At 44.7% G+C, this 25,677-nt stretch overlaps 1 protein-coding gene across 1 annotated transcript in view; it reads left to right on the forward strand.

Annotated features, from left to right (window-relative positions):
- Positions 1-5,356, forward strand: part of C5 (complement C5) — an 85,649-nt gene extending 80,293 nt beyond the window's left edge. The window contains exons 40-41 of the mRNA XM_044265014.1: positions 4,076-4,214; positions 5,051-5,356. Of these exons, the coding sequence (XP_044120949.1) occupies positions 4,076-4,214; positions 5,051-5,189 (278 nt within the window). The 3' untranslated portion in view covers positions 5,190-5,356. The remainder of the gene's footprint in view (positions 1-4,075; positions 4,215-5,050) is intronic.
- Positions 5,357-25,677: the final 20,321 nt, after the last annotated feature.

The following is a 25,677-nucleotide window of genomic DNA, read 5'->3' on the forward strand; positions in this document are numbered from 1 at the left end:
GAGGTAGGCAGGAGCTGGGTCATACAAGCATTTATAACGCATGACAAGATATTTAGATTTTATTCTAGAAGTCCAAAGGGAAGCTAACAAAAGGTTTGAGGTAGGCAAACAAGATGATTTGATTTATGGTTTTAAAAGATCATTCTGGCTTCTTTTGTGGGAGAGATCGAGAGTAGAAACAGGGAAACCATTTAAGAGCGTCAATGAAGTACAAAGCTGTGGGTTAGATGCCATGTGAGGATAAATGAGACATTGAATAACCAATACAATAAAATGAATTCACATGTAAAAAAAAATCAAACATTTTAAAATTGTTCCCTTTTATTCTCTAATTAAACTAAGCTATAAATATTATAAAACTTCTTGTCAAATTATATAGTCACACAAATGGTTCATTAAATAATTCTAATAATTCCAAATAAGCTTTTTAGTTTTAGAAATTGTCAGTCTTCTTTTGCTTGACTCATTATAGGATTGCCCCTGTCTGAGCTCTGATTTGACAATAAGGAACCACATCAAACCTCCAACTAGGGGCGCCTGGGTGGCTCAGTGGGTTAAGCTGCTGCCTTCAGCTCAGGTCATGATCTCAGGGTCCTGGGATCAAGTCCCACATTGGGCTCTCTGCTCAGCAGGGGGCCTGCTTCCCTTCCTCTCTCTCTGCCTGCCTCTCTGCCTACTTGTGATCTCTGTCAAATAAATAAATAAAATCTTTAAAAAAAAAAGAAATTCTCTTAAAAAAAAAAAACCTCCAACTATATCTTTATTGAATTGATAGTCTTTACAAAACCTATAATCTCAATAAGTAATACCTCCTAATAGCAAAGGTACTATCTGTGGTCCTGAAGTCTCTCTCAGCTTCTATTCAATTGGTAGTAATTGCATTCAAATGTTTCTAGTCCTTCAGAACTGTATGACATTTTTATGTATTCAGTGTATCTCTATTATCAGCTAAGTCATGACAACAATTTATTGAATTTTTGAAATTTGAAAATTTATTGAATATTTGGTTTTCCTAACTTTCTTATTTTTATTCCCCTTTAACCCTGAGAGTTTTACAAACATCATAGACAAAGTTTTAGGATTCACAATTTTTTAAAAAAACTTAAAAGTTCATCCTATTTTTTACTTTTGCCATTAAAACAAAAATATTTTCATATAACCCTTAAGTGGTTTGATTTTGTTTTATATCAAATTTATAATCATTTTTATCTTGCTAAAAGCTTGTTCCACTTTCATAGTTTCCTTTATTTTTATACGATTTCACTATTCATTCTCTAATCTGTGAGCTTATTAAAGTTGATATATATTTTATTGAACATCTGAAGACTGTATTGACACAATTGCTAGACTATCATGAGCAAGTCACCAAAAAGCATATCTAACCACTTTGTAAATATTTGCTTCTATACCACAATATCTATCAAAGTGAACCAATCAGGCTTGACATGATTTCCAAACTGTGTTTGTGATTCTAGCACTACCAGCTGCCTGTCCAAATTCCAATATTTTTCCAATTTTCATTATTGCAATTTTTTCATTATTCAAATTTTTAAAGCTTTTTCTATTATTACTTAATTCTGCCTAGATACGCAGAACACTAAACTTACAAAGAAGTAGTTACAGTAAAATGATCCGGCTTGGCTCCTATCTTTGTGGTGTCCAGAGACACTTGATACCTGCTTGATAGGTAATTCAGTCAACACCTAATTGAACAGCTGGGAACTTCAGAACTTTTGCTGAAACTGGACTCTTCCCTGGCAATCTATTTGTACCAATAAGGTGTTCAAATAAGTATTCTTCATTGACTCCTTTTCTCTCCAACAGCTTGATTTGTTGTTCAGTTGTTCTTTCCAGTACCTTGAAATCAGCAAAACCCATTAAATGATCTTCAAAGTCCCCAATTTTTAATTTTACATTATTTTAAACACTTTTTATATTCATTGGTTTTTTTCAAGAATGGTTGAACTTTTATCACCTTATTTATATTTTCCAAAAAGTTGTGTTCTCAGTGCTCGTTTCAGCAGCACATATACCAAAAAGTTTATTCTCATTTCACTAGGTATAAATTTTGCAATAAGTAGGAGTGTAAACCTAAATTGCAACTTTATGTTTATATTAATTTTCTTCTCTTTTGAAATTCTATCAAGTCTTTCAAGTATGAAAATGCTTCATCATTTTTAGCCATAGACTAATAATACTTTCCAAATCTTGATTGGCTTGATCAATACTCTCATAAAAACATGTTTCTGGTTTTTATTATTTTCAAATGTTTTACTGTTTGAAATTGATTTGTGGTGTTAACCTGTTTTTTTCTCATTGATGATCACAAATTTTCTGAATCATGATTGTCATTCTAATGAAAATATGTGTTTAGCACTCTGATCTTTTTGCCGTCTAACTTTGAATGCCATTTGCACCCAGCTTTCACATTATAAGGAGGAATAAACCATTCCTATTTTTACTGAAATAATCAAGTATTCTTCATTCCAGAAATACAAGTTATTTGTCTTATTTTCTCCTAATTCTTACATAGTATCAGAAGACATCCCAGGCTGTTCTGAATGTTGGGCAGTATGAGATGATTCCTAAGCTGTAGTTCTTTATCAATATCACTTCTTCTTTGTTCTCCTGTCCATTCAGATTTATGACATTTAAAAGGAAATGTTAGAAATGCTTGTATACTTTATTACCTCTTCATTCCAGGTGTTCCTTTTTTAATTGTATAAATTTCAAATTTATATAAATATCAAAACACCGCACATTTACCACTTACCCAAAAATTGCTGCACATGAACAATAAGCCAAGCTAAAAGCTAAGCTATTTAGAATAGAGGGCAAATAGGCAGTTCAAGGATAATGATAAACTGGTGTTTCCCTTAAAATACAGGGTGTTCTGAGTGACTATATAAATGGAAAAAAAAAAAGATCAATGATTGTGGCAGCTGAGGTTAATTAACTATTCCCTCTTCTGGATATACTTGAGACATTTTATAACAAAAGGTTTTTTAAAATAATGATAAGGCCCAAGCAGCCACACTTCTTACCATGACAGGGGCTGAACTGGTAAACAGTGCTGGGAATGCTGCTTAGATATTGCTGCCAGAAGAAGTCATGTCCTAAAGGTCATCAGGAGAGTGTAAGAAAACCAGCTGGAACTGATGTGTGCATGCTTATTAAATATCACTAATTAAAGCTTACCATATATGCAGTTACTATGAAGCATATGTCCAGAACTTCTTCAGGATTCAATAATTAGGATCACTCTGTCAGAGTTAAATAACTGATCATCAGTCCTGAATCTATAGCAACGAGTCAGACCCAGTCCCTGCCTCAAGAAGTTTCCTGCCTAGCTGAAGACAGATAAATGGAATGAAACATTGTGATAGAAATTCAAGTATAAGGGGGAGTGGAGGAGAGACAGAGAGATGTTTATGACAGAGAACACCCAGGAGTATTTACTGGATACCTCGAGAATTGAAGATGTGTTTCCAGATGGGTAGAAATGCAACAGGACAGCACGGGAAGGAATGCATTCCATGTAAAGGAGCCACCTTCTTGACTACTCCTGAGTTCTTTGAGAATCCCAAAGTAATCCTCTTTCAAACCCTTCAGAGTCTTTCACACGTCTTGTACTTCTTTATAAAACTATCCATTGCCAGCTGCCAAATACTTTTTGATTTTACTATATAACAAGTGGAGATTAATGTTGTTCAACCATAGAGAAGTTCTTTTCATTCCTGGTTCTAAAGAAGTAATAGTAAGAAGCACTAATATAGTGCTTTCTGTGTTGGAAGCACTTCTCATGTATTCACGACAGTTCTAAGAAGGTGGGTTTTATTGTCATTCCCAATTTTCCAGATGATGGGTCTGAGCCTCATTTGTCCAGGGCCACACAGCTGGCAAATGACTGAGAGCCTGATTCCAGAGTCTTAACCATATGGACACTGTCACTCTCCAATAGCCACTTATATTATGTTTATACTCAATAATTAGCCATGAGGAACTGGAATTGTTAAGAGTTTATGCTCGTGACATCGTAACATGAATGTGATAATCTTACCTGTGTGCCTCTCAGGTGAAGCTGTTGCGGAGAAGGACTCTGAAGTCACCTTCATTAAAAAGGCCACATGTACCAATGCTGATCTGGAGAAAGGAAGACAGTATTTAATTATGGGTAAAGAAGCCCTCCAGATAAAATACAATTTCAGTTTCAGGTAAGTCATTTTGGAGTTCCTGATCTTTCCCTCAAAACTAGGTGTCATTTATTCTTAACTACACGTTTCTTATGTGTCAGGCTATTAACCAACAAACCATTAGAAGCCTAAACGCAATAATGTCAATTTACACTTGATCTTAGCCATAAGGCCAAGAATCAGTGAAACAATGGGAATTTAAAACAAAGAGCCACGTAAAACCATGAGGGCAACTGATCCCTCACTGATGGATAAACCAAGTGAGGACCCAGGTCTGAGGTGCCTCTGAAGGAGCTCACCCAACCTCCTCAATAAGGGGGGTTACTTACTGCCCCCTCAGTAAGTTCTCAGACTGTTCTCTTTGTAAGAGAGAAATGTTTAAATACTCATTTTATTGTCTCTTTTTAAAAAATAGATCTTGAGGGACACCTGGGTGGCTCAGTTGGTTGGGCGACTGCCTTTGGCTCAAGTCATGGTCCCAGGGTCCTTAGGGTTGGGCCTGCTTCGGGCTCCCTGCTGGGTGGGGAGACTGCTTCTCCCTCTCCCTCTGCTGCTCTGCCTGCTTGTATTCTCTTGCTCTCTGTCAAATAAATAAATAAATAAATATTTTAAAAAATAAATAATAGTTCTTAAAACAGATACCATTCCTGCCTTTAATCATGGGAGCCCTCAAGTGGCTTCCTGAGATTTGGGGGTTTGTGGTCCTTCCCAGGGGGAGGCCCGTGCAGCAGAGCCTGGCTGACAGCATGGCCTCCTGGGGCCCGGACAGGCTGAGCAGGCTGAGCTCTGTGGAACTCAGCTCTTCTCTGTCTGTGGCCATCACCACAACCATTTCACTGTCGTTTTTTTCTTGGCAGGTACATCTACCCTTTAGATTCCTCAACCTGGATTGAATATTGGCCTACAAATACCACATGCCCCTTGTGCTCAGAATTCGTGGAGAAATTGGATAAGTTTGCTGAAGACATCTTTTTAAATGAATGTGAAAACGCCTGAAGAGGTTTAACTATGCACAGTTTTCACTGTGGACTCCTGTTGTTAAAGTGTCTTCCTTTCCTTTCTTTCTTTTTTTAAACATTCACAGCTGGTCTTATTTGGAAAGCTCGCTTTACTTAGGATTAGTGGCACTTGCTTTTATTAAAGAATGATTTTAAGAACTGTAACTTTTTGAAATACTGTGGCCTTGGGGGGCATGGACACAAGTACTGCCAAGGTTATCAGACTCCAGAAGCAATAAAAATTGGAGCGCCTCCCCAAACCTGCCACTCAGGAATGTTTGCTGGGGACGAAAGAATAGCCCCTTTGAAACGTAGTATCTTACAATAACATGGCCTTTGCTTGAAAGAAAATACCAAGGAACAGAATATTGATCGTTAAACCCTGACTTTGCTTTGAAAATGTGCAAAAAACGAAAAAGCATGTTATTTTATGCTAGGGCTGCTTCAAACGCACAGTCAGGCAAATGGAAAGGTGGACAGAGGCAGCGACGGAGACCTGAGAAGATCTAATGTCAGAGCCTTCAGCAAACTGGGAAGGTAGGAGCCTCTGCACTGGTTATCTCCCCTCCCAGTGTCCATTCCTTACCTTCATGGGGATCCCACTCCTCCCTGCCCCTCCCTCCCAGCACTCAGTCCTTTCCCCCAGCGACGTGCTCTTGCCAGGAATTGCTACCCTGGAAGGCAAACCTTAATGCTTGCAACCCAGGGAAGAGAAACCGAATGGGAATCAAGAGACCTTTCCTCTGGCCCTCACCAGGTCTCTGAGCCCATCTGAACTTTGGAAAAGAAGATTTGCAATAGGACGTTCATTTTTAAATGACATTTTGTAAGCACTTTAGACCTCATGAAAGAAGTTTCACCTAGATTCCCATTTAATGTCTCAAGGACCTCACAAGGTACAGGGATTTTTATGAACCTCACTTTAAGGATGAGGACATTGAAACTCGGAAGAGTCAAGCCATTTTTCCAGCCTAGTAAAGGGCAGAGTTGGAGACCAAACCCCACTTCCTCTCAGTCCACACACATCCTTCTTCCACATCATTACACCAGTACACTGCTTGTGAGGTTTAATTTTCTAAGACCAATGTGGGATGCGGCTGGAATTTCTTAGATAGAGTTTAACAAGGTGCACTGAAATCTCACAAGAAAACATGAAGATAAACTCTGGATATAGTACTGATGGTGACTAAAATGTATTCCTATCTTGAAAAAGCTGCATTTTACCACTTAGGTGAAATGACATAAGGTTTACAATGTGCCTTGTAGGTAATAATATTTTCCACTTCCAGGAGCTAAGAATTTATTTTTGTTAATGACCGAGCTCACATTGTAGGCACTCCCTTGGCAAAAACAACCCATGTGTCAAATATGCCTGAATTGTGCCAGCAAGGGTGAGGTGCCCCTCCAGAGGAGACCTGAAGCATCTCCTGTCACCTTCTAGCTGAATGCAGGGCTGGGAGGCACCAGAGTCTCTGAGCTGTTGGGCAGCCTTCTCCCTGAGCCCTGTGGCAAAGAGACTGGGCAAAAGTGATCTAATTAACCCTGGTGCAGTGGAGCTTTCCAACATCAAACCAAGTCTTCCTGAGTTAGCCTGGTACCATTTAGAAATTCACCAGATCCTCTTCCGCTCACTCTTGTGCATTTTTAACGTGCTTCTTTAGTGAGGCTTTCACAACCCTCCAAACAGTCTGGGGTCCCCCCTGAACCCTACACTTCCCTTCCAAGTCACTTGCAACTACTTCTTTAAGCACATACAAGTGTTTATTTAGTGTGCAGCTTCCTAGCACCCCTGTAAGCTCTGCGTGGGCAAGTCTGGATCTGTTCTGTTCACCACAATCTCCGCTGTGGTGAGCAATGCTGGGCACATGGCAGGGACTCATTAAGTGTTTGTGGATTCCACTGAGAATGGGGCATCAGAAGGTCCAAGTCCAGTCTTGACTTTGCCCCCGCAGGGACTTGGGGCAAGCCTCTTCATCTCTTTGGTGGCCTGTCAAACAAGAAGTTGCATAGTCAAAGGCCTTTCTATAGCTCTAAGAAGATATTTTATAATCTTACATTGCGAAACAGAAAACAGAACCACATGGCATTGAAGAAGGGCGTGTGTTTTTTTCCTATGAGTATGAGGGGAGCTCGGTGAAGGGCATGAGTCCAAGAATGGGGCGGGGGCCTTCCTGAGGCCCTCCTGAAGAAGGGTGTGCAGGATTCGCGTAGGTAGAGGGAGGCAGAAGGATCTTTGTGGTTGAAGGGAAAAGCATAGGCAGGTTTTCACGGGGGTAGTAAGATGACCTAGGAGCTACAAAGGAAGCCTACTCATTGAATAGCCATACATTTATTTTTTTAAGTTTTTATTTTAATTCCAGTGAGTTAACATACAGTGTTATATTAGTTTCAGCTGTATGATAGAGTGATTCAGCTATAGGTTTAATGTGTATTAGGGAAAAAAATACAACTAGCACCTCAAAGCTGTGATATACAATTTTCTTTGAAAATAAATGTATTTATCAAAAAGTAAGTCTATTTAAGGAAAAGTTTTAAGTAAACAAAAGTATAGGTTGTTCTTAGGTCAAAAAATCATGAGGTTAGCATGTACAAGACTGATGTTTAGGAAACTCTGTCTTCAGAAAATATGTGGAATTGACAATGAGCCAAGCTTAAGGCAGGCGACCTCACTCCATATTTCTCAGTGAGGGATTCTGAGCCAAAGTCATGTTCAGTCTTACTTTCCATCCTCTGTGATGCTAGTTTATTCAGCAACTCCAACAAACATGTCTTGATTTAGTAACTGTAGGCCAAGGCCAATTCTAGGCACTTGGTACCCAGATTCCCACCCTTATGGAACTTAGACTCCAGCTGGGGAGACACACCATGAACAATAAAGACAGTAATTATGCATCTGACGCTGACTGTTAGAAGGTGATAGAGCTTGGGGAAAAGAAGAGGAAAGCAGAGTAAGGGTGCTGGGGAGTGGTCAAGGGAGGGGTTGCAGGGTTTTGTTTGTTGTTTTTTTTTAACTTTAAAAACCTTATATTTTCTTTTTTTATTATGTTCAGTTAGTCACCATACAGTCCATTATTAGATCACGACCCATACCCTTCACCAGTTTTAAACAGAGTGATCTGGTCAGAGTAGGTTTCAAAGTGATACCTGAGCAGAGACTTGGAGGTGGTGAAAGAAGGAGCCATGCGGTTACCTATGGGATGAGTGTTCCAGGCAGAGGGAGCTCCAAATCCCCACACCTGGAGCAGGAGCAAGCCCGGTGTCTTATGGGAGGAGCCAGGAGGCTGGTGTAATAGAGGTAGAATGAGTAACCAGGGAGGGAGGAGGAGGGAGGAAGCCAGCGAGGGCATAGGGAAAAGATCACGCAGATCATGGAAGTGTAATAGCTTTATTCAGAGGGAAGGGGGAGCCGTTGCAAGGTTTTGAGCAGAGGGGTGACAGCAGGAGTAAATTTACAGTGCAGTAAATTTACTGCAGTAAATAAGGCAAGAGATGTGGCCAGTGAACAAAACAGAGCTTATTGGCTCTTCAGTGAAAGAGAACGAATCCCAAGGAAACCACAGAGCTTCTCAGGAAAGGATGTGAGAGAGGAATTCTTACAGGATTTGGGCTTGTGATGGATTCCTTTAGGGAAGGTTTAAGGAAGCAGGGCTTTGCTGTGGATTGGACGCTCTCAGGAAGTAGGAGTCATCCTATGAATGAGTATCTGAACTCTTACCTAACTTGAAGGAAAAGAAGTAACAGTCACTCACATTAGCCAGGAAAGGGGGCGTGTTTCATCGTTTTTGTGGTTTGGATAATGTTCTTATTTTCTACTCAAACATGATTATGGAAAAGTCTCTTTTTTTTTTCTCATCCTGCACCATTGTGTCTGATGTGATGTCTTTGTGTTCCATGATGTCACCACAGCCTGACTCTGAATACCAACCAGGTCAACTCCTAGGGTCACCAAGCCTGGCTCCCAGACTAACACCCCGTTATCTTCTCTCCCACAGGCCCTTTTTTCCTAGAACATGTACATACACAAGCAAGGCACAGATTTACATCCAATTTCAGAAGCCCTGTGAAAGTCTTCGTGTGGTCCTGAGGACAGCCTCAGGAGCTGGAAAGCCACACTGGAGAGATTCCCACAGACACAAGGCAGCACTGCGTCATGTGTCCACAGCTTTCCCTATTCCTGAAACAAATTGATTCTGCACACTCAGTGCAATGTGAGACCCATGGCACCAGGGACATGATCTTTCACTTTGATTGGGAGGTTGAAATATCCCTTCATGGTTCTGAATCAGAAAGGAATTGAGAAGGAAGAGAGGAAAGAATAGAGGAGAGAGGGTAGAGGAGGAGAGTGAAGGGAAGGAGGGAGGGAGGGGTTTGTTTTAAGACAAGATGAGAACTCCATTTCTAAGAACCTTCTGGATTCTTCTCAGCTGGCAGGGTCCCCACCCTGACAGACATGTTGGCAGAAGCAGATCTGTTCCTTGGAACACAGTGTCTGCTCCTTCACTGTTTCCATCATTATAATCAGATATGTGTGCATTACACACACAATCATGAATTATATGATCCTGAAATGTCCAAACCAGGAAGGACCTAGTGTTCCTCTCATCCAATTCCTTTATTTTCACCTGGGAAAACAGGCCCAGAGGAGCAGCCAGCTGGTGGTCAGAACCCCATTAAGTGGAAGGGCTGGGCCATGAGCCCGAGGCATCTGACTCTTAGCCCAGCGTTCTTTCCATCGCGCAAATGAGAGGAGGTTACAGAGAAATCGATTTTGGCTCCGTCCAAAGAAGCATTTTCTTAGAGCCAGAGCTGTTCAAAGACAGAGGAGGCTGTGTGGGAGGGACCAAGTGCCTGATCCCTAGCCCCTTCCAGGAGTGGTACGGGAGACTCTCAGTGTGGGAGGTTTGCCCCGATGATGTCCAATGTGCCTTCAGGTCTGAGAGGACAATAAGAGAAACAAAAATGTCTTCTTCACTTCCTTAAGCCCCCATCTTCACATTTGAAAAGTGGGGAGGGCTAATAATTCCCACTTTAGAGGATTTCTGTGAGACTTAAGTGAGATAATACAGATCATGCATATAAACTGATGGGCATGGTGCCTGGCACAGCAAATGTTACCTGGTTAATAATACAGCCTTGGCACACAACGGATGATGAACTTAACACATTTCTTCCCTGGCATCACGCAGACTGCATCACGTGGTGTACCTATCAACCTTTCACAACCCTGTGGTGATGGTCATCATTCTCACTTTCAAGAAGGAAACAGCTGAGGATCTGGACAATTAACTTGCCCCAGGTCACACGCCTTCACAAGTGGAAGGGCATCTTTTGGACCTGGGGGCCCAGGCTCCTAGCCTCTGAGCAGGGTGTCCTTCTCACATACTGGAAGGGCAATACATTGCCATTGTGTAATCTTGGCAAACTCCTGCCTCCCTGGGCTTCAGTGCCGCCCTCACCCAGAGTGTGTTCTGTTAGATGCTCTCTAAGGTCCTTCTGGCCCCGCCACGGTAGGAGACAGGTGGGGCGGAGTGTGGCCAACGAGGGCTCTGCGTACAGGGCACGGGGACAGCGGAAACACAGGATGTGCAAAAATGAAGGGAGGCAGCGCCAGAGAAAAATTCCGCACAATGCGTCCTGAGATTATTTTCCACATGGACACAACACAATTTGAAGAACTTTCGATCGACAGGTGCCCCCACCTCCCCTCAAAGGACTCGAATTCTCAGTAGAGATGATGTTTCCTCCCCCGTGAACCTCCTATGTAGAATCATAATATACAGAAGTTTAAAGATCTCCTGGAGGGGTGGCGAGGTGGTTCAGTCTTGATCTCATTTCCTAGAGATCATCTAGTCAACCTCTCCCAATTTCACGGATGAGGACACAGGCCAGGAAGGAGCAGGGCCTCATCAGATCTCCCACAGGGGAATCAAGGCCAGAACCTTGTATTAGCGCCCGGTGCCTCCTTCCACCAGCTGGGCCTAACAGGCAAACAGAGACCAGAGCCCCAGGTGGGGTCCAGGGCTACCATTTTCAGCAGGTGAGATGGGAGAAGTCAGAACTATCCTAGAAAGAGTGTTTTCTATTTGGCTAAAGTTCAGGTTGTTGGGTGTATGTGTGTTTTATGCATTTTGTGTTGATGTTTTAGGGGTGGTAGATGGAAAGGGGGATTGGTTGAAGCTGACTGAGGCAACAGAAATCAGAGCTGAGGAAAGAATTATTTGGCCTAATAATTTTTTTTTCCAAATAGAGAATCTTTCAGAAATTAGATCCAGGACTGAACTTGAATTCTCTGAGAACAGAGGAAGAGAAAGGAGCTATGCCCAGAGTAGGAGGAGAAAGTAGAAAGGAGGGATCCGCTGGGGCCTTGGGGCAGGTTGGTCATCATCCAACCCTCGTCCTACCATCTCCTTCACTGCTAAAGGCAAAAGGCCAAAGTGTGGCCTGCTCATTAATTTAATGCTGAGTGTGGAAATCAAAAACGGCCCTTTGGTTTGGCTGCAGAGAGTGTGTGTGTGTGTGTGTGTGTGTGTGTGTAAGAGACAGGATTTATTACTATGGGGAAGTGATACGGTGAAGAAGTAATTGTTTGTAACCTTAGGAATATTCTTGAACCTCAGCAAGCCTCTCAGTTGGCCCCTCTATGAAGACAGAGTAGCATTATCCCCCTTGGAGGGTGGCAAGGGTTAGAAATAGTAACCAAATGCCAGCCCAGGGGGCACAGTCTGTGGTGGTCAATGGCAACCAGGCTGGCTGTGGGATTTCTACCTCTCGGACCTCTCTGTGCCTCAGTTCTCTGTTTTGGAAATGAGGGGAGACTCTCCCAGCTCAATTTACAGGGTTGTTGCAGGATGAAATAAGATCAAACACATGAAAGGACTTTTAAGCTGTAGAATTCTGGACAGATAGAAAATAGCATTCATAACTGAAAGCTTTTTTGTGCTCAGATACCACCGGCAGAGACTGCCTAATAAGCTTTTATAAGTCTGGCAAGGGGTCCACTATCTTAAAAAGCGGTCTAGGCAAGGGGTCCAATATCTTAAAAAGCGGTCTACCCCAGTGCCTCGGATTTTCCCATATTCCTATGAGGCTTCCTTCCTTTGATCCTGGAGGCTGTCAGTCTCAGGCCATGCTTCACCACGTGCACTCCCCTGACCAGCAGCTCCCCGTCTAACATCACCCGTTAGAAGTGCAAATTCTCAGGCCTCACCTGGACCTACTGAACAGAAACTCCGAGTGGAGCCCAGAAACCTGTATTTTAAAAAGCTCTTCAGGAAAAGCATGGACACATCAAAGTTGAAGAAGTGTTGTTTTGGAGCTTGGGGAAGTAGAGATTCCGATTCTTTAGGTCTGGAGGGCTTGAGAGTCTGCATCTCCCAGACGATGCCCTGAGTGTGGGTTCTCAGACATAACAAGGTTGAGAGTGTCCTACAAAGTCAGGATTTTTGCATGAATGGAAGTAACGCCTTAATAACCAACATCTTAGTTAAGAGTAATTGTGCACAGGTCTTGGGTTGTGGGAATGGGTTGCAGAAAAGGCTGAGGGATTCTGGGAGCAGGAAAAACACGAGGCGGCAATGAGAAAGAGAAAGAGAAAAGGAGAAGGTAGGAGATCATTGAAGGAGAAGTAGGCTGCCCTTGGAGGATGTGCTCAGGGCAGATCTGGGCATTTATTAAATCCATTCACTCACTAAGTGTTGTCTCTGCGTTGGGCATGCTCTGTATTTTTCACACTCATCAACTCACTGAATCCACTAACAACCCAGGGAGGCTGGTACTATTTCCATTTTACAGCGGAGTAAACTGAGGAACAGAGAGGTTAAGTAATTTGCCCAAGATCACTCAGCTAGTAAGTGCTGGAGCCCGGATTTAGAACGCAGGCAGCCGGACTCATTAGCAGTAGACGATTCTACCTCAGATATGGTTTCCGCCACCAGGAAGCTTACAGTCTCCTGAGGATTACAGGCTACGACTAATAATGGCCAACCCTCCGGTGATGCCTATTGCGTGCCAGGCACCCTTCTGAGCCCCTTACGAGTAGCCGCTGTTTTAGCGCTCATAGCGATGTGAGCAGACGGGGCAGGGCGCTGCTGAACGGGCCTGGCCGAGTGCAGAGCTGCGTGAAACAGGTCTCTCTGCTCCTGGAGGTTTGTGCATAGAGGTGCGCAAACACCTAAAGTCCCAGACTCCCTGTTCCAAGCAGAGAAGCTCCCATCCAGAAATAACCTTTGCAAAAAGGGCCTCCAATACCCGGTCCAAGCCCCCACTTTGTGTCCTTGGCCTCCACCCCTTCACGGCTTCCCGACCTGGCCTCTGAACTAAGCCTCCCTGTGCTGAAGAGAAGGTGTACTTGCCAGCTCTTGGGATCACCCTGGCTCCCACCACCTCAGCCAAGTTCATACAGCAGGTGAGTCCCCCTGTGTGTGCGGCCCCAGACAGGCCTGCGAGGCCGGGCTGTGGACCCTCTTGACAAGCACCAGAATGAGGTGCCTGTTGAACATTTGGTCCCTGCTGCTGCTGCTGCTGCTGCTGCTGCTGCTGCTGCCATGGAGGCCTCAGCCCACCAGGGGCAGCAACTCTACCCTGCCCTCCCTCCCTCGCCCATATACCAAATATCACTACCTCGGAACCTGGGATTCAAGAAGTTGCCCAAGAAATGAAAACTGACCTCACATCTTTGCAAACCACTTTGACAACACATTTCAGAGCCAAAATATGTGTCTATCCCTCCTTGATCCAGTGATCCTCCTCCTGTTGGATTATTTACAATAAATTTTCAAAAGTTGGGGGGGACAGTTCTACATAAAGATCATCCGTGCAGGATTAATTATTCATTTAATAAATATTTATTGAGTTCCTCCTGTGTGCCAGACACAGTTCTAGATGGTGTAACCAAGACAGCAAGGTCCCTGCTCTCCTAGGAATTACATTATAACGGTGGGGAAAGACTTTCAATACCTACATAGATGAGAAAAATCATCTATTTACAAAATCCCCTGCAGAGAATTAAAATAAGAGTCTGTGATAGAGAATAACTGAGTTTGATCGGGGCGTCAGGGACAGAGGTCTCTTAAATGTTGGTAAATAAGATGACCTTCAAGCTGAGATTCTCATGAGGAGAAAGAGCGGCCATATGAAGGTTCCAGAAAAGGAGCCTGGTGGCCAGGGAACTGCAAGAAGGCTGATCAAAGGATCCAAGTGATCAGAAATGAATTTAAAGGTGAGGGAGGGGCCAGATCACTAGGATTTTGTAAGTACGGGTGGAACGTTTGAGCTTCATTCGATAGCTAGCCCTGATCAAGGGCACGAGACTGGATCATAGATGAGAAAAGGGCAGGGAGAACCAGCTAGAGCTATTGCAGCGATTCTGGTGAATAGTGGTAGGAGCTTGAACTAGAACGGTAGACATGGAGATGAAGAGAAATGGGTAGAGTCAGGATGTTTGTAGAGGCAGCTAAAAGAGTTTGCTGAAGGAATTGAGATGGGGGTGATGGAGGCAGAGAAATCAAGAATTATTCATAGTTTCTCAACTGAGCTACCACAGGGGCCAATTATACAGTTGGGGAAGGCAGGAGAAGATGAAAATTTGAGAAGTGAGAAGGGAAGAGGTAATGGGTTGAACTGTGTCCCCCTGAAAAGGATAGGTGGAATTCCTAACCCCCAGCACCACAGAATGTGACCTTTTCTAGAAATAGAGTCATTGCAGATATAATCAGTCAAGGTGAGATGAGGCCATACTGGAGTGGGGCAGGCCCTTACTCCAACGTGACTGGTGTCCTTAGGAGAAGGGAGACATTTGGACACAGAGACAGAGACACACATGGAAGACAGCACGTGAAGACACGGACACTGGAAGGATGCCAGCCACGTGAGGACGGGACAGAGATTGCACAGATGCCTCTACAAGGGCAGGGATGCCAAGAATTGCCAGCTTGTCATCAGAAGCTGGGGTGACACAGAGCAAAGATTCTCCTGCAGAGGCCTCAGAGGGAACCGACACCTGGAGTTCAGAGCTCTAATCTCCAGAACTGTGGGGGAATACATTTTTGTTGTGTTAAGCCATGAAGTGTGCGACACTTTGTTCTGGCAGCCCTAGGAAGCCCTGCAGAAGAGAATGAAGGTTCCACAGGGAGCTTGTTATGTTTCCATGAGAAGCTGTGTAGATGCCCATATGGAGATACCAAGCAGCCATCAGATCCACGAGTCTAAGCTTGTGTTGTACAAAGCAATTCACTGTACCTTTGTGACATGCTTTGCATGATACGTTAAATACGACATATGAAGTATGGCCTGAAGAGGTAGACATGATGACACAGATGATGGTACACACATTCTATGAAATATTATGCTGCCTCTGAAGGGAATCATTATAAAGACTAGATATAAAGACTAGACTACATAGACCTGGAAAAATGCTTATGACAATGTTACACACACAGGACCCCGTGATTGCCATTCTGTAGTGACCGTGGGTGAGAAGCGGGTGTCAAACAGTCTGATTTGATCCTAGTTCCAGCTCCTGGGAACAGCCTGGGATAAGTTGCATGTCACTGCCTCCCGCAGGTTATGTTTGTTCAATATACTTAAAGCTGCAAGTTAAGTGAACATGAGGCTAAATTGCAAAGTGCTGAGTTGGCAAAGTAAAGAAGCAATTGGTGTGGAAGTTGAGTTAATCCAGGAAGACTTCCTGGAAGAGCTGGCCTTTGCAAAGTAAGTGCGTGGCCTGGGTCAGAGTGCCTACCATAGGCCAAGCATTGCGGCAGCATCAAGGGATGGACTCAGTAAAACCTCCAATAAGTCATTCTCTGTGAACACACTTGTGCTGGAACTCTCACCATACACAGAGTGTCCTGATGGCTTATCCCTGTCCCTTCATTCCTATGTGAGTGAGTTCCTGGAGGACTGGTGCTGTGTCTTGTTCCTCTCTGTATTCTTAAGCACAAGCACCTGGCAAAGGGGAGATAAAAATTAAGGTCTGTTACATTTACTAGAACATCAGAATCAGAATTTGATTGTTATACAGGAATGTGCAACAAAGGACCATTGATAGAGAGTCCCTTGACCTGTGGACATGAGGCGCCTTAAAATCCCCTCAAGGTAAGGATCTAGCCTGAAGCCTGAAGTAGAGCTAACTTTCAGTGCCTGCTCAACGACTTTAAGGTGAGTACAGGGACTTCATTGCTTTGGAAGATAGAAGCAAACACCATGAGTTAGAATAATATAACCAAAGAAGTCAACCTATTTTACAATAACAAAGAGAATCAATACATTGAGTAAGTAATATTCACAGTGTATAATCATAAATCAATTTAATTTCATTTCCCAGCCCCACAACAGAGAGATGCCCTTTCTCTCTGTTCTTTAATGGCAAGGCCTTTAATGACCTTTAATGACAAGGTCATTAAATGACAAGTTGACCTTTAATGACAAGTTGGCATCCTCCAACTTTTCTGATTCCTCTCAGGAGGTAAAAAGTTCTGTGATCACTTTCGTCACCAAACAAACTCTGTTCATAAGTTAAATACTCAGTCCCATACAAAAGCAAAATTCCTAATTTGATTTAAGATTCAATCTTTTCTTTCAACTGGGGGCTGTTGCAGGTGGGACCCCTATAGCTGGGGATAGGGATATGGACAGCTGCTGTTCCCCCCCACCCCAGACTTCTCTCCCCAGTTCACTAAATGTGACTTCTGACTTCTCCAGGGCTAGAGGGGTCGAGGTTTGGGGAGGTGAGGAGAGGCAGAAGAAAGGAGAGCAGAAGAGGTCTTACCTGACCAATGCTATCATACAATGGCTTTAAAGCTGACTCTAGGGCAGACACATCCCTTGATTATTCAGACACTCCCCCCACAAGCCCTGTGGACCTTCCCCTTACGTGGGCATGGCACTCCCTTGAATCCCATTGTTCACTCCTTCTGCAGTCCTGAAAGTCCAGCAATACCTTCAGTTAGTCCCCCCGTTAGACACATCTGAGAGGCCTTCACCTCAGCTCTTCCAGGGCATGGCTCACTTATAGTCCATGGGAACAGCCTCCTTTGCACAAACCATCTCGAGGCGTTGAGGCTGATCTGAGCGGTGCCACCACTCCTTTGTTCCCCCAGGGGCACCCGTCTCTCATTCTTTAAACTCTCTGGGGGCTGTCAGGGGTCAGTCCACTTGTCTCCCCATCTCAGATTACCCCAGACACACATTAAGCTCTCTAAGTAGATTCCATGGAGCATTTCTCTCTCTCAGTGTAATTAACAATGTGACATTAGTTCCAAGTGTAAAGGAGCCCCCCTTTCTTGACTCAAGAAAGGGAGACACACAACTGTTCACTCTAACACAATCTTTTCCAGCTCAATGGCAGCACCGAGGGTAATAGAGGGCATATACCTTTGTGTGTGTGTGTGTGTGTACACGCACACACAAGTACACCCACACATACACACGTGCTCACATAGGGGAATCCAGCACTGTTTCTCAAGAGTTTCATCTATTAGGAGAACTAGAACATGAATGCATAAGGTTAGCGCAAGGCCGAAGAGTTCCTGTTGGACACCATACAGAAGGCTCCATGGAGAAAGCAGCTCTGAGCTGGGTCTTGAAGAATGACTAAGATATGCATAAACTGAAATGAAATCTTTTCAGAGAGAGGGAATTATATGACTAAATGTCCAGTGGAGGAATCAAGGAGGTGTGTACAGATGCCATTAAGTAGTTTGTTTAAATGAGACAAGTGAAAGATAAAGCCAAGCCAGACCCAAAACAAACAAAATAAGGGGTTTGGATTTTTGCCTACAGGAAGTGAGTTTTGAGGGTTTTAAACAGGATAGCAAAACGGACGATGGGTTGAGAAGGGCAGTGACTAATTCTTGGTGAAATGTGGTCTTCATTTTCTTGAGTCATTAACCAGGGTCCCATTAAGAAGAAAAACAAAACAAAAACCTTCCAGGACTTGCTTTCTTTTCCAGGAAAACCCTTGCCCTTTGGAACTTCTCATGAATTGAGTTTATAAAGACATCCAATCCTGTTTTGACTCTTAGATAAGGGGCCCTGGCACAGCTGCCAGTCCCTGTACCCTCCTTCCAGCTCTAAGGCCCTCGACCTCAGGCTTTGTGGGCTGCTCAACCCCTCTCCCCATGGCCCCCAAACTGCCCTCGAGAAGAGGCCAACGAGAGAGGTGTCGCTTTCCGACAGGAAACCTTGCCTCAATGAGCCCACCTACAAAGGCTTCACCCTGGGCTCTTTGAAGCCCAATGGGAAAAATCCAGGAGGCTGCAAAGCCAAGAAAACAACAGGTTTGGATTCAAATCCCAGCTTTCCCCTTACCTGATCTCGAGACCTCCCTCAGCCTCTATGTGTTAATCTGCAAAATGGAAACAAAACCACTTCCTTAGCCAACAATGTTGCCCATGAAGATGAAGCAAGAGGGAATTTGTGAGCATAACTTGCACATAGCAGATGAGCAAGGAGTATTCCTCCTTCTCCTTCTCCCAACATCTCTGTGTCTTGGTTTCCTTGCCAATTAAATGTGATAGGGATTCAAGGATAAAGCTGAATCTGATGAATTTCCCAAACCTCCGCTACCTGCCTCACCAAGGAGAGCAGAGGGCCTTTCTCTGCCTTGTCTGAGCTCTGGAAACTATTTCTTCTTTTATGATATTCAACAATTTAAAAAAAAAAAATCACAAACCACTTAGTAGTAGTACTCATTGACACAAACTTAGAATGAGCCAACCTTCCCCAGCCTCTCCCCATTAACACTGTCTGACTCAGTTTCCCTTTCTTTAAAGTGATTTTGTCTGAGACAGGTCCCTTCTTTTGCGCTCTGCAACTGTCCCCTAGGTTGGGAGGATGGGTCCCAACAGAGGACATGCTGACTATAACCTCTTGGCCATGGCCCTACTGAAGGCACCCAGCCAAGGAAAATACTAGTGGAAGAAACGAAGAAAAGATTCCAGGTTTATGAGTCCCAGACCTTGAAAAACAAAACTGCTGAGTTGTCTCCTGAATTAGGGAAAAAGAACACCACAGCTGCCTTGAGATTTCCAGGAAACAATTTGTGAAGCCTTTGGGCAAGACTGGCAGGGGGACCCAGGGAGGCCCAGCTGGGTTGGATCCCCTGGGACGTAGGGGGTGGGGGTGGGTGGTGTCCCTGTGGAACTCTGTGTGTTCAGGTGTTCCCGGGCACAGTGGAGTTACATGACTGTACGTGCTTTATATGTGCCTGTGTGTGCACACTTCTTTATTTGCCTGTGGGCAACCCCCCAAGCATTTAATGAGCACTCTCTATGTTCCACTGGGCACAGCACGAGGGGACGGGTGTGCAACAACAAAGAAAATACAGTCCCTGAGCACAGGCAGCTGAGTTTAGCAAAGGATGCAAATTAGCAGGCATTTCAGTTCAGAGTACAAGCATCTGGGAGGCAGTTTGTACGGCCGTTCAGAACACTAGCTTTGCCGTCAGGAGCCTGGGATGCAAGTCTAGCCAACCACTAGCTCCACAACTTTGGAGATCTCTGACACTCAGTCTCCTTAGCTGGAAAGTGACCATATTAAAATGACATCCTGGGAGATAGCATGCATGTGTAAATATGTGATGTGTGATGACCCGTCTCCATTTTGTGCTTTTTCCATTTTCTGCCTCTGGATAAGCACATACAGTGTGCCAAGTCTGGGTGAGCTGGGTGCAGGGTGTTAGCACATCTGCTTATGTCATGCAGGTGGGGTGCCAGGCTCTAATCAGAGGTCACAAATAGTGGCCCACAGATGCAGTTTTTGGGGACACTCACCCAGCTGGGGTCTGGTTTCTGGCTCACGGAGTATTCTAAAAATCAAGACATTCCACATACAAATCCCAATTTCTAGTTTCTCTTCAAACCTTGGGCAAGCTGGCCATCCTGCCAGCATTTGCATGTGTGTGCCTGTATGCCATGGGTTCTGCTTCCCATGGATGTGTCCTTTCCAGGAGCACCTCCCTCCTGGCCGGTCTCCAGGTTTGTCCTTGGAGAGGCTTCAAGGTGGTTCGGAAGGCCTCGTGTGCAGACATGTTCTCTATGGAAGGAGAGGCAGGACCGGGAAGAAACTGGTGCCAGGACCCCAGCTTCTCCGGGCAGCTCCAGTTTCGGTCATCAGAGAGGCAGAGAGAACTGAGGACCCTACCCAAGGCTCCAGCTGTATGGCTGGACACTGGTTACCAAAGACAGTAACCAAGGATGGCAGCTGGAACAATGGCTTTTCTTATCTATTTGATTTTGCATTTCAAAAATGCCTGAATTATAGCTCCAAAGTGATTAAGACAATGACCTTCTCAGGAAGTGTTGCAAAATGTATATACTCTTATTCTTTTTTAAATGAGCAAATAGGGGGTTCCTGCCTGGCTTAGTCAGTAGAGCATGCAATCCTTGATCTAGGGGTGTGAGTTCAAGTCCCACGTTGTGCGTAGAACCTACTTTAAAAAATAAATTAATGATAAAATAAAATGAGCATATAGGCTCAGGGTATAAGCTAAAAATGTATTTGTTAAAATACATTTTGGGAACCTATTGCAGATGTGAAAGGTAGGACTGTCATCTTCCTACCATCCCTGGATCCTCTTAAGATGGCAAATCAGGCCCTCATAATAAGTATTTACTGGACCCCCACTGTGTACAACATGCATTCTGGACAGAAGGGAGCCACCCAGATGAATATGCCCTGCTCCCAGGCCTTCGGGAAACTTAGTCTTATGGAGAGACGCCCACAGAGAAATGAATGCAGAAACAACAAAGGACAAGGTATTACCGAGAAATCTTCAGACCTAAGAACACCAGAACACAGAGGAAGACCCTTGACTTACTGTGCAAGCCTGTCCCCCTCTCTGGTCCCCTTTTCCCTTCTGTAAGATAAGAAGGTCAGAAGAGATGAGAGAATACCGACCCCACATGCACAGCCCTGCCCAGCCCCCAGCTTTGGCATTTTTGGGTTTTTTTTTTTGTTTTGTTTTGTTTTTTTTTTGGAGAGAGGACATGCTGTAGCCCCAGCCTCTCATTCTCCGCCCCACATTCTTGTTTCCAAGTCTTGGCTTGTGCTGGGAATCCAACTGGCTTGAGCTCTGAAATTCATCAGAGGAGGTTTTTCACATTGCTTTCTCTTAAAAGAAAAAAAAAGTCTGGAGTCTCCAAAGATGAGACATCTGGCGGAACCTCCATCACAGGGGTTCCTGGTCCAGGTGGGGAGAGCAGCCCCCAGACAGGTGGGAGAGTTTCCCCTTCTGTAGCACCAGGACTTGCCATGAAGGATTCCTCTGAGCTAGTTCTCCCACTTCACAGATGGGGAAAAGGAGGCTGAGGAAAGGAGGGATTTGCCTCACAGTTCTGATTCCTAAGCAAAACTCTCCTCATGCCCTGGTTTTTCTCTCAGACTGAGTCCTCAGGACAGAGGGGGATGAAGACCACCAGGCCTTGTCCTTCCTCAGCCTGATGTTGACTCCTGTTGAGCTCAAACATTGAGTTATTCTTGTTCTGCACTGACCAAAGGCCTGAGAAACCCAGTCTCACACAAGCATGTGTAAAGATAGAGCGGTAATTCTGTAGCCCAGAAAACTGTCTTGGAGACCTGGAATATCCACCTTTAGGAGGGTCTTTGTTGCCAGCGTCCACAAAAGAAGGAATTTCATACGTATAATACCAATCTGTTAGAGCAGGGTGCACAGATGACAAGAGATAGCAAAGAGAAGAAGTAGGTGGTCTAGTATTTAATCCAAAGATGTTTGCCTTCCTCCTTATTGGTATCTTGGGGGCTTGTCCTTATCGAAGTGTCCATCAGCCAAGCTCTTTGCCTCAAACACATCACTATTCTCATGAATGTCGTGGGCACTTTTATCATAAATGGAAACTCCCACTGTGGTTTCAAAGTGGCCAGTCCTGCAAATCACTGGAAAAACCCAGGGACACCTCTGATGCCTACAGTTCAAAGAACGTCAGAAGCACTCTGTCCCTCACCTTAAAATCTGGAGATCTGTTGAGAAAGTGAAAGTCACCCAACATAGAAACTCCCTTCAGCAAACAACCCCAGATTTCTTTTCGAACTTTTGTTAGAATGCCACCTCTCTCTTCACAATACCCTAAAAAAAAAGGCCAAGTTGAAGATACTTAATTTTTTTTGATGATGGTAAAATCATCATCTACGATATTCCCCTTAACTAAAACTGTTTGTGGATAGTGTCTTGCCTGTTAGTCTCCCATTGAACAAATGTTTATTGGATGCCTCCTAGGGACTAAAGCCAGGGGAAACAATAATGAAGAAATCAAATACAGCTCTACCTTAATGGACTTAATTAATTTAATTTCCTATATTCCCTGTTACTCATATATTCTAGTGGGGCAGAAAGAAAAAAAAACTTATAAACAGGCACATTTTGTAAATTGCCAGTTATTATAAATATATGAAGGACCAAGAAATGTGGGATGTTTTTAAGCATCACAGCAAGGGAAAGGGGGCATGCTATGGGCTATCGTTTTCACAGAATCATTTGGTGTGTATCTTTGTTTTGTCATTGATATCCCTTGTGCACTGCATAAGTACTGACTCTGGATTGAAGAACCCAGTATAATTTGGTCTCCTTCTCTCCTAGGTGACTGCTAACCTGTAGTCATCCATTTCATTAAATTTCTTGGCTTAGGGGGCACCTGGGTGGCTCAGTGGGTTAAAGCTGCTGCCTTCGGCTCAGGTCATGATCCCAGGGTCCTGGGATCGAGCCCCGCATCGGGCTCTCAGCTCAGCGGGGAACCTGCTTCCCTTCCTCTCTCTCTGCCTGCCTCTCTGCCTACTTGTGATCTCTGTCTTTCAAATAAATAAATAAAATCTTTTTAAAAAAAAATTCTTGGCTCAGGAATTGACAGTCATCAGAGGAGATTAAGATAATGCTAACAGGAAAGCTGTTCACTTTTTTTTTTTTCTTAAGACTTATTTATTTGAGAGAAAGAATGCAAGCAGGGGGAGTGGGAGAGGGAGAGAGGACCCTCAGGCAGACTCCCCACTGAGCACAGAGCCTGACAGGGGCCTCGATCCCAGGACCCCCAGATCAAGACCCGAGCAGAAATCCAGAGTCAGACCGACAGAGCCACCCAGACGCCCCACCACCTGCTTTTACTGGACACGAGCTGTGACAGACAAAGCGTGTTGCTGGCAACGAAGAGAAGGCATTTGAGGGCAAAACTGGGAGCACTTAGTGTTTGTAAGGAGAGGGGGTATAGCCCATTCTGGGCTCCGCATTTTAAGTGTTGATTGTAAGGACCTATTTAGCCAGAGCGACTCCGTCTTGGTTAAAAGCCATTTTGTTGTTTTTGCAGTAAAACTTAAACTGACCCTGTCCCCCTCCCCGCAGAGAAACTTACTTAGAAGCAAGTCTGGGAAACCAGTAAAATAGGGTCAGCTCGTTCCTAATAACAGAGCCCAGAGTACAAGGCCAGGTCGGCCAGTTCCTGATAACAGAGCCCAGAATACAAGGACAAGTCGGGCCAGGTGGAGACATCCAATCAGTAAGAAACACACATACTTTTTCCCTAACCACCAAAGAATGTAGACCCCGTTCGGGTGCCAACCTTGAGCACCAATTCTGACCAGAGTAATAGGTTGGGTCAAACAGCTACTATAGGGTAAATTGTAATTCAATTGACCAGCTGCGTGTGACCCAACATGACTACAATCTCATTGGTCCCCTATGTGTGGCCAGACTTTTGCTCTATAAAAGGTCGTCTGTAAGACGGGGAGGGGTCGCCCTCTTCGGAGGCGGCCCTGGCCGGTCAGTCGGACTTCTTCTAATGCTTGGCATAGAACAGAGCTTTGCCTAACTTTCACCTTGCCTCAGTCTCGTTCCCCTGACCGATCAGTCTAACTTCTAATACTTATCATAAAATAAAGCTTTAAATAACTTTCACGTTGTCTCAGTCTCGTTTCGTTTAATAACGGACCTAACACCGATGACAAATAGGACCTTGCCCAAACGACTGTCATCCGATGACGGTCCGGGCGGCTGGTCCGGGCACATCCAGGAGGCAGCGGTGACCGGGCCAGAAGCTGTGCCTGCTCCGCTCACAGGTGCAGCGCGGGCCTGGCTTACGGCCTAACCCAGTGTAAGGGTTCAAGCGAAATCAATAAAAATGTCTGCAATGACTGGGACCGGCCCTCGACCCCTCCCCCGCTCCCTGCCTCCCCCAGGACAGACTCTGATTTCCTTCTCCTCTTCCTCCCCCTAAATGGAGCCAATGACTAAGCTCCTCTCCTCTCACTGAAGAAGACATCAACTTGCCTCTTGCTGAGGAAATGTCAGGAGTTAAGGGGCCGGAATTCTGAGCCGGAATGAAGCGCCAGGTGGCCCCATTTCACCTACCTGCTCCCGAGGCCTGGATTTTGTGAAAAGGAAGTGATGGTGTGCAAAGGGTCCAAGGGCATCTGTCCCACTCTTCTTCTCATCTTTGCTGTGACCACAGACCCCAATCCTCCAGAGGCTTCCTTAGGCTGCAGTCTGATCCTGCCTTCTCCCAGAAGGCAAATGACCCGGGCCAGGCTAATGTCTCCCTCCTCTCATGCCCTGGCTCACCAGCAGCCAGAACCACAGCACGGGCAAAGGCACACTTGTCAGTGTCCGGGCTGAACAGACTGAAACAGCAGAGGCAGGTCAGACCAGGAGAGAATCCCTGTTTCCACATTCGGAACCTGAACACAACTCATTAGGCCCATGATTTTTAAACCATGTCCCTGGGCCCAGAGGCCAGGATGGGGAAGACAGAAGCCCAGGGCAAAGGTTCTGGGCCACCTGCTCTGCTTAACAGAGCATCTCTAGTGGGTTTGTATATTTGGACTCCATACTGAAAGCATTCAAAGACACAGTCCTACAGCTAATACAAAGTTTGAAAAACCCAACACATTCTATGAACTGTAAAGTCATTTGCCTCTATCAAAAAAATCTATGAACTGTTATTTTTTGAGCCATTATCTCAGCATTTGTTTATTCATCTTCCAACTCCTCCTGGTTTAGAGGCAAGGAAAAAATGAACAGAACACAAGTCTGACTCCTAGTCCAGTGCTCATTCCGATATATAAATAGATGCTCCAATATATCACTACAGATTTCCAGGTGGGGGGCAGAGAGAGGAAGATACAGCTCCTTTTCCTCCCAGCACCAAACTCTCAGAGCTTTGTCAGTTTTTGCCAGTTTTCTAGTCTCCAGAAGCCAGGCTGGGGATGTAATGGCATCGCAAAGGCAGCGAGGCTAGGCAGGCAGCTTCAGCTTCAAGACCCTGGTGGCTGAAAGATAGGGACGAAACTGGAGAATGGAGCCTTTTGATGCCTCCCTCCTAGGACCAACACAGCAGACAGGGATGTGAAAGGGGCCGCCGAGGCTCAGACGTTCCCCACTTCCCTGATTTGCTTTCTGGTTCCTCAGTCACGGCCTCACACTCAGACCACCAGATCTTACGGCGTAGCCAGATGGACTACATTTCTTTTTAAACTTATTTTTAGAG

Source organism: Neovison vison, chromosome 9, assembly GCF_020171115.1.
Source record: "Neovison vison isolate M4711 chromosome 9, ASM_NN_V1, whole genome shotgun sequence".
NCBI classification, from domain to species: domain Eukaryota; kingdom Metazoa; phylum Chordata; class Mammalia; order Carnivora; family Mustelidae; genus Neogale; species Neogale vison.